At 47.2% G+C, this 9876-nt stretch overlaps 1 protein-coding gene across 2 annotated transcripts in view; it reads left to right on the top strand.

The window, feature by feature from the left end:
* Positions 1-2830: 2830 nt before the first annotated feature.
* The window catches only part of LOC119461826 (uncharacterized), a 370449-nt gene continuing 363403 nt past the window's right edge, over positions 2831-9876 (top strand). The window contains exons 1-2 of one of the 2 annotated variants that reach the window (XM_037723200.2): positions 2831-2927; positions 3397-3474. In XM_037723200.2, coding sequence (XP_037579128.2) covers positions 3456-3474 — 19 coding nt within the window. In that variant the 5' untranslated portion in view covers positions 2831-2927; positions 3397-3455. The remainder of the gene's footprint in view (positions 2928-3396; positions 3475-9876) is intronic. The other variant, XM_049672281.1, reaches the window with a different exon arrangement.

The raw sequence follows: 9876 nt of genomic DNA, 5'->3' as shown, positions 1-9876 counted from the left end.
GACCTGCCCAGGAACCTCGTAATCATGGCAGAAAACACAACTGGATCCTGCAACAAGCAATGCAGCACAATAAACTGCTGCCATGGCACAAGTTATTGTAATTACCATGTCGTTTCAGAGGTAGATAACGTTTAGTAAAATGGGCACACCATTTAACCATAAATAAGAGTCTCAGTGGGCTCATGCAGATTGTGCCATAATTATTAAGTTACTGGCTACCAAATAGAGAAATCAAGTACATTTTAAATGGTATTTACTGTAATGCTTGTATAATATTTATTTTCTACTTATTTAAATTTTGAGAAATGTTTTACTTTAGGGCCACGCAAACTTTACATCTCTCAGTATTCAGTTTCGTTATTGTATCAAGCTGCTGGCAGTTTGTAGATTGCATTAGGAATTTTTTGATCTCAAGGCACACATGGCTGTACAGTTAACAAATGTTTGGCTTCAATAAACAATTCATCTAGAAAAAAATGCTTTTTGTCCACATCAATTTTGAGCTGTTGATTTTGTGAAGGAGTATTGATTTTGTGTGTTAAGCCAATTCAAAAACTGGCTTAATGGTTCTGCTAGCAGCTCTATGTTTTATAACAGGCTATATCTAAAAGTGGTTTTGATCCCTAGGTGACCCAGGTCTTCAATACAGAAGTGCCTGAATTTAAGTTTGCCCCTGTCCTCTAGTATGCAAGGACCACATCAATATGAATGGCATCAGTGGTAATGCCATGAGACTCAAACATAGCTCAGCGGTATTTAAAAAAAAGTCTAGTGCAGTTTTCAACACTATTCACCAAACAGCATATTTCAGTGGGCTCTCAAGTGATTTCAATAGTGACGTTCAACACTGCTCCAATAATATTTAAATGGTGTTGCATTATTGACTAACATTGCACGTTGGGCTTGTTGGTATAATATAAGGGAGGCAAAAGGCGTAGTGCATCAGAAACAGGACACAAGAGGAAGAACACAGACAACACACATGTTTGGTGCTTAACGTGTGTGTTGTCTGTGTTCTTCCTCTTGTGTCCTGTTTCTGATATGTAGCAACGTTTGCCTCCATCAAGCAATATTGACGTTTAACGCTCATCCAATAATACTTCAATGGGGTTTCAATATTGATGTTCAACAATGATTCAATAATATATCAATGGGGTTTCAATATTAATATTCAATACTGCTCCAATAATATTTCAATGGGGTTTCAATATTGACATTCAACACAGTTCCAACATCATGTCAATAAGGTTTCAATATTGGCATTCAACATATTTCAACAATGTCTCAACAGATTTTCAATATTGACATTCAACACATCTTCAACAGTTCTTCAATGACCTTTCAATATTGGAATTCAACATGGTTTCAACAATCCATCAATGACTTCTCAAATTGAAACGACCCAATGATGTTTCAACAAAATGTCGCGGGCCAATTTTCAACACCTGTCAACAATTTCCTCAATAATGTTTCAACAAAGCCTCAATGTGCTTTCAATGCTATTTGTTGACATTGACCAATGACTTTTCAACAACTTTTCAACAATTTTTTTTGTAAGGGTGTATTTGACGCACGGGGCATTCCACTGGAATAAAGACGTTTTCTCGCTTTCCCTGTGGAAGGGCGGCGAGGAGTGGGCTATGCGAAGCTTTCAAGCACTGAAGTCAACGTGCCCAGTACATGCAGTGCGCTACGAGCAGCCGGAGTGCACATGTTTGTCAGCAGCAGACCCGTGACATTTGTGAGAGACTTTAGCATAGCATAGAAGCTTGCCCCAGAAATGCTAGAGGAAATGAGCAATCTTTAGGAGTACTTACCTGAAGTCCGAAGCACTGCTGCGAAAGGTGGCTGGGCACGCGTTTCGGTCTTATAGGTACACCAAAGAGAAACAGCTTAATCATTTAGGAATGACTAAGTGTTCTTTGAGAAAAATACTTTTGTGAACATCACAGTAATGGGATGATTCTTACAAGAGAAAATAATTGTTCAATTTAAACTTTTTTTAACTCCGTGGCGAAACATCAGCGTTAGCATCCCAGTGCGACGTAACAGATTTCAAATTTTTTTTTCTATTCGCGCCGTTCCGGCTCAGAGAAAATTCTTTAAACCTGCCAAGTTCAGTCTGTATATTTTAGAGTACATTACAACCAATCTGTACCATACAATGTTGACTGAGGTCAGTATATGCCATCCAATTCTACGGCTTCTTGGCAAGCTGGTGCGGGAATTTCAAGGCGAACCTAAGCGAGATGTCAGAAGTTGTGATGTAATTGTAACATCGCATATAATATAACAAGTAAGCTGTGATTTACTTGACACATCATTTCCCATGCTTGTAGTGCTATGTGCATCATGTATAAGTACACAAATTTTGTTTAATATTCGGCGATGGCTATCTCGTTGCAGCGTCGCCCTAGTGCCAATTATTGCGCATTATTTATATACATAGCCGGCAACCAAAAGCATCATTGTTTTAAAACACAATCTCAAGTGTGGTCGCATTTGAGGCGGTGTTTTTAGCGGGCGACAGATTTCAGCGAGCGCCACTTGCAGCTTTAGCAAACGGACCATCATTCGATAAGGTAGAAGAAGAATGCGCTGTTCTGTGGCCATTTCTCTTTTCATTCTTGCTTTCTTTTTTCGTGTTGCTTTTTCTGTGTATTTTATCAGAGTCACTCTTTATAGAAGATATCTGTATTATACTCGCTATCTATTATTTATCAACTAGAGATTTTTAAATTCGTACCTCTAACACACATCTGTTAAATGTGCCCGATTATTGGCCAACCTTCCATTGTGGGTAGGTGCCACTGTCTTCAAGGTCCTCATCATCACCTCCCTGGGCGCTGGTACGCCGGGACCCGAGTCCAGCCCGCACCACCATCCGCGGCGGGGTCCGCGCCTCTTGGCTCCCGTACGCCGGTCCCGTAGGTGCATGCTTTTCATTGCACGACCATCCAGCTACCGCAAGATAACGCACTGAGGGCCAGCAAATCAAGTTGCGTTAAATAACCAGCTATGTGAAAACAGCAGCTACGTGTTGCAGCAGATAGCCAGGTCCATACGCAGACCCATTGCAGCAGGTGTGGTTTTTCGCCAGTGCTTGAGGAAGTACGCGTAATCAATAAGTACTTTGACCAGCGTGCGCGCTAAATTTAATAATCGCTCATCATAAATAATAAATGAGCTGAATGCATGAGCGCAGTATCCGTCACTTTTTTCGACAAGAACATTTGGTATCTCGCCTGTTAGCTTTTGCTAGGGGTACCTGTGCGACATTATTTTACAAATGTAGGGAATTTCTTTTTTTTTTCGTTTGTTCTTTTGATTGTTGCCTTGCATCTGTAGGAGGGGGGCGCTTATGTTTCTAAGTTGCTTTACTTAATCTGTTTTCAGTATACAGGCCGGACAGAGATATGTGCGAGTCATCTTGACTTTCCATCACAAGTTTCATCATGTCCACGGCAGGATCAAGTGAGTCTCATATTTTGAGCGTCAAGCATTCGTCATAAAGCAGCGCCAGTGTTCGCCAAAGGGTTCCTATGTTCGAGTGAGCAGCTATAGTTGTGGCGCCGGGTATGTTCGCGAATATGTCGGGGCAGCGTCAGGCAGCCCTTGTGAACGAATATCTTTGTGAATTCGGTCCCTCAAGTTTTTCTACTCGAAATCTTCTCGCAGCTTTTTCAGGCCGGAATGGCCAAGACATTCCATTGGTTTCATAAAGGAGCCGGGACCAGAGAGAAATATACGGCATTCAACCAGCTCCTCAATGCACACTAAGCAACCAGACGATTACGAAGTAAATTTTAACAGAGAGAATGGAAAGCCCAGAGCGCACATTCTGTGAGCACGAGAGCGCTTTGCGGCAGTGTGTTTCCGATTGGTTGTAGACGGTTTCTTTTTCAGGAAGTGTCTTACTGGAAAGACAGTACTAGTTGCTGCTCCATGCTAAATTGGTTGTTTTATTTTTTTCACATACTTTTCACAGCCGTTGCAAAAAGAGTGGAGGTAAAGTGACACAAACAAAATGCGCTAATACTGAAAAAAAAAGGCATTCTGTAAAGCGGTCTTGATGGTATTTGTGTCGGTGATGACTTCGACTGATGCGGAAAGGCGATTCCAGTCTATGTTTGTCTTAGGGAAGAAGGAGTCACCGTAAAGGCTTGTATGACACATTGGCGCCCCAACATTCAGGCTGCGGTCAGCGCGGTACTAAATATAAGATGGAGGAGCAAACTTATAGTATTTCTTTACAAAGGATTTGAAATGAAAGATTTATGTTCACTGGAGGGCGACGGCCTCTCCCTGGGATCTCCAATTACCCCTGTCTTGCGCTAGTTGGTTCTAACTTGCGCCTGCAAATTTCCTAACTTCATCACCCCACCTAGTTTTCTGCCGTGCTCGACTGCGCTTCCCTTCTCTTGGTATCCATTCCGTAACTGGCACGTAAAACTCCATAATTAATTTTTTTAGCTAGACAGCATGAGACGCTGCACTATTTTGCACAATTTTCCAATGCTAGAATTATCGAATACTGATTAGAGATGGGCAAAACGGCTCACTTCAGTGAGCGGCTCGGAACGGCTCAGCTCACTGAAATGAACCGGTTCATTTGAACGGCTCACCGGTTCAATTAAACGTGTAACCTATGTTATGCATATTCTATAGTTATGTAGCTTTGAAAAAAAAACGATATATGCATAATTTATTAACCGTGTTATTGGTATTTTCGCTATGTTTAGAGAATATTTTTACATATATTAAAAGCGTGAATTTTAGTTGCAATGAAGCTTTCTTTTGTGATATTGGGGATAAGATGCTTATGATACTGTGACAGGCAGAATGCGACGTACATTTTTCAGAAAAAAAAAAGTAACTTCATCGCCATTACAGAAGAAGCTTGTCCGTTTTTGTGGTACTTTAAAATCAACTTTTGTCAAACTAAGAGCACAAAATGATTGTACATTATGTTTCAACTTTATTCATTTATTCACATACGTACGTTCACTATAATATGAGTATGCTGTAGCGCCATGGAAAATGGCTGTAGAAATAATTTCTTGAAGTACAATACAAAAATCATACGAAAGATCCACAAAACTGCCGCACGTACCTTTCGTTTTTTTTCTCTTTAGTGCACGCACGATACTGGCGATCATGCCATCATACACCAGGACAAAAAAAGAAAAAAAAGAAATGAAGTTCTATTACACCACAACAGATCATTGGCCTCGTTTTATTGACGTGCTAATGATACACGCTCAGAAAGTGCACTGAAGTGGATGTCATGGGCGACATTTTCACGTCTACACTAATTAGCACAAATGAAGACCAGGACATAAACTGTACGTTCACCTCTTGTCGTTAAAGGGCCCCTAAGCCACCCAGAGGTCCAAATTTAGTTGTGGTGTTGCAGTTGTGCACGAGTCAACAACGAACACGTAGCCGCGAGAACTTTTCGATATGGTGCCGTAATAGCGGAGTTACACGCGTTTGATGATCGAAAAACGGCCCTCGCTCGTTTCGCTCTTTCCTTCGCTACTCTCCTCATCGGCTGGACTCCCCTCCTCGCTGAGTGCTTCTCGAAAGGTCACGTGACATACGTCAACGCCAACGTGCTTCTCAAAACAGTGCATACTTCCGGTCACGTCCAGGCTAGCGGCACATATACCGACGGCGAACCGTCCGCCAGTGCCGTAGAACGTCTGCCGCGCGAGAGGTGTCCAAAGTAGACGGCAGTTCGGCCGGCGCCCCGCCCGCTGCACCATCAATGGCCCAATCGACAACCGCGAACCTGCGCGCCTCCGCCACCGGCAACGAAAACATCAGCTGCAGCCGGGAGACCACGGGCTCGGCTGTGCTCGCATCGCAGCCGACGGCGCCGCTAATATCAGCGTATTTTTCTTCTTTGTGTACATGTATCGCGAAGAGCGATAACAACGATAAGAAAATATTGCGGCTTGTGAGCGTCGGTATTTCATTTCAAAGCGCCGTCCGTCTTAGCTTTTGAAGGGATCCAGAAAAGGCCTAGCGACGATATCGGCACCGTCGAGCGATCAGCGGCGGTGGATCTGCCGCACAAATGAGTCCCGGTCTCATCCTCTCTACGTACGGCAAAGAAATCTCGCCGTTCGCGAGCAAGAACCACTGTCGAACGGCGGCCCGCGAATGGCAAACGGTGTGCGATAAGTTACCGTGCCGGTAACGTGGACTCAGCGCTTCTCGGCTACCCGCTGTTGCTGCAGTGCCAGCCCGTGTTATGCGAAGCGTACCGCAATAGACCCTGTGTTGCGCGCACGTCAGGAAAGACCAACACTGTCGCACTGTGTTCGCGCAGCTAATCAGACCGCTAAGCTAAGCACGACTGTGTTGGAACGCGAGCGATTTGGCACTTGCGTTTCGGGCTGTAATTACCGATTCGCAAGGGCGCACAAAGGAGCAACACGGCAAGGAAGATCAGAATGCGCGCGTACCTGTTAGCAGACTAACCGGAAGTCGTAGGTTCTTGTTCAACCAATGGACATCGTTTCCGCAGTTGACATCAGCAGATTCCCCCTGCTGACATCGTGACGACCGCTGGGGATACCGGAAAGGCGAGGGGAGGAAAACGGCATTGTTTTTTTTTTTTTTTTTTTTTTTTTTTTTTTTTTTGTGGCGCTCCCGCGGCCCGTAGCGCTGCGGCGTTTGGCATCGTTGATCGTGACGGCATTCTGAACTCGATGCGCGTTTACTTGAAATGTTCAAAAAATATCTGAGGTGGTTCAGGGGCCCTTTAAAGACACGGAAGACCATCTTCGAAATGTTATTGGCCCAGCGTACGATGTGCGATCGGTGAGAGTCGTGCGACATCGTTCGAGTAGCAGGACGCAACGAACGGTACTATCCTTTGCCAATTAACACTTCTTTACTTCTCCCCTCGGTGGCATCGAGTGCCACACCATAAGACGCACAAAAAAATACCAAGGGGACTGCTGCGCACACCACACACTGCGAGCGAGTACCAGTAGCGCGAGTAGGCCCACACTGGCCAACATTCGTCGGTCAGAAATCGAAAAACATCGAAACCCAGCAGAAGACCCAGATCTGAACGGTTCGGCATGGCTCATTCAAGGAGAGAGAACCAGCTTCCTCACTTCGAAAGAACCGCCGCTCACTTACTGAACCATGGCTCCCTCGGTCTTCAAAAGAGCGGCCCGCTGCTGGGCGCTCAGGAGCGAGCCAGGTCTTTTGAAGAGCGAGGTAGCCGAGGCGAAAAGAGCGGCTGGCTCCTGAGCGCTCAGGAGGGAGCCGGATCTTTTGATCCGCTCTTTTGAAGAGCGAGGGAGCGGTGGAGCCGAAGGCGAGAGGGTGAAGGCGACTCTTGCGAGGAAGGGCGGGAGGGCAGTTGCTTTCTCGTACCGCTAATAGATGGCGCGGAAGTCGCTCCCAGCAGGAGACCCGGCTCTGACGGAACGAATCGGCACGGGAATAGGCTCCCTTTCTCCAAATGAACCGCCGCTCATTTTTACTGAACGACCGCTCACTCGCTCTTTAAAAAGAGCCGCTCACGAGATCCGGCTCGCTCCTGAGCGACCCATCTCTAATACTGATATCTCAAATGGCTGTGTCGTACCCCAGTCGTGCGAGATAAGGCACGCCTTCGCTCTGAATCTTGGCGATGGCTTGGGCGCAACTGGGGGATCGGTGATAAGAAGTAATGCAAGCCAGCTGCATACGATAAGCATAAGGCCCATCCATATTAAAAGTAGCGCCATTCTTAGATCATTCCGCCACCGCGCTCACCCCGGCGTTTCCTCCTCGCCGCCTCCTGCCGCCCCAGCCTCCTACGCACCCCCATTGGCCAATCCGCGTCACGTGAGAGCACGCGTTGCGCTTTTGTATATTTTTTTTCGTTCCAGCGCGCTCCGACCGCCATTCTCGGACCTGTGCGACGAAAGTGCTGTACGCACAAACGGATCAAACGTGTTAGGGACAAGAACTTCGTTGTGATGGCGTGCTGCTGCGCCTTCAGTTGCCGCAACCGACAAGGCGAGGGCAAAATGCTTTTTACAGTGTAAGCTGCTATGGGCTCATTCCAATAGCCGTTCCGGTTCGCGATGGTCGCCGCCACCGTTGGACAACCCGATTACTGCCAGTACTGTGGCGCCATCTAGGTAAGGAGCCTGCAAACGCAGCGTGCGCAGGCGCAGACGATGAGATGCGATTCAGACGAGGCGCGCAATCAACGCGATTCCGATGTGTGATGTGCGCCACGTATTCTGGATATCTCTGCCAGCGGCTGTGCCTCTTCGGTACAGGTTATGGCGTCTCCTCGCAAGGTATAAACCGCTGCTGAAGAAGCGAATCGTAGAGCGACGTACGCGGCTACAACCAGGCATTATCGGGCTCAGCAGACTGCCGGGCAGAGTGCATTGCAAGCCGCTGCTCGCCGTCGACGCCGGGCGGACAGTTCAGATCGTTCACGTCAAAACGAGGCGAAGAGACTTTGTCGCAAAGACCCTGGTGTGTGTGGTGCCGAAATTAGAGCTACTCTTGAGCCGCTCCACCAGCTTACTCTGTGACTGTGCTGCGTCTGCCGCGCAGGCCTGTGACTTTTTTTGTTTACCATCCGGCGAGCGCAAACGCTTGCTGCACACTTGGTATTTGCGCCGTCTCGCATCGTCGCGTCGCTACCTCTAAACGGCATTATCAAGGCGCGATCGAAGTTTTCCGCGGATTTCCTCTGGTAGCGCGTTAGCTGTCGTCTGCCACGGCAGGTCCGACGTAGGCGGCGTCACTGTCGAGATCGCGCCTCGATCGCGCTGGTCGCGCCGAGCGCGATAGTGGCACGGAGGAGGAGGGAAGTGGTTGGCGCTACTTTTAGGGGCGAAGCTCCTTATAGCGGCACCCGTTCCGTCCCCGTCGTCGTAGTAGTAGTGTGTAACCAGTCTGAGAAAAATAAGAAAAAAATTCCGAAGTTGTGTCCGTAGCGCAGAATCGAACCAGGGACCCCTCGCTTCCGAGCGCGCGGCGTTAGCCCACTACGCCACGAAGCGGACATGGACACACGCACCACGATGGCAATAAATACCCAACATTAACGAAAGGCCGCGTTTCTAGCGCGTTTCTAACGCGTTTGTGCTAGCGCGTTACGGCCCGTGTAAGAAGCTGGTGTAAGACGCTGTGGCCTCTCCACCTTACCTTCAACGCGTTTCGAACGCGCTGCCCAAAGCGGTGGCAAGTCAAGTTCAAGTCGAGGAGCGTTTTGAATACGGGGGGTATACTCTCTCAGCAGTCATGTGATGGCGTCGGCAAACGCGGTGCATGTTCTGGCATGTGTTACGCAAATTACGCAAATGGCTGCGTAAGACGCTGTGGCCGCTCCCTCTTACTAGAGAGTACTGCACGTTTCTAACGCGTTTGTGCTAGCGTCCCCTTAAGCGGGAGATCCGATGATTCCCTCCGGAGCTTCGCCCACTCATCATCATTCACCCCGTGGATATGCTGTGATTTTTTTAAATATAGAGGGGTTTTAGATAAGCACAAGTAGCGGCGCCATCTGGCAACGCGTGGTCAAATAGACTCGGCTCTAATCGGTGGTCATGCGGTTGAAGGCGCACGCCCACTTGTGAGCGCATCGCTACCGCGCATGTGTGCGCGGGATTGCAATATATGGGCTGCGCCATTTTATTTGCTCGTAATATAGGTCACCAATGTCTCGCGAATGAAAATTTGCTATGATTTCTTTTTGCTCTTATTTAAGCATGTACAGTGGCATTTGTGAATAGTCTGAGTTGGCACCACTTGCTGGTCCTACGTGGATGCCTAAAGCGTGATCGTTGCTTAAGATGGGATGGGGGCGGAAATCGAATTTTTGAACGTTTCATGGATATTTAT

The sequence above is a fragment of the Dermacentor silvarum genome, chromosome 8, assembly GCF_013339745.2.
Source record: "Dermacentor silvarum isolate Dsil-2018 chromosome 8, BIME_Dsil_1.4, whole genome shotgun sequence".
Taxonomy (NCBI): Eukaryota; Metazoa; Arthropoda; class Arachnida; order Ixodida; family Ixodidae; genus Dermacentor; species Dermacentor silvarum.
This window is presented reverse-complemented; position numbering and strand designations above follow the sequence as displayed.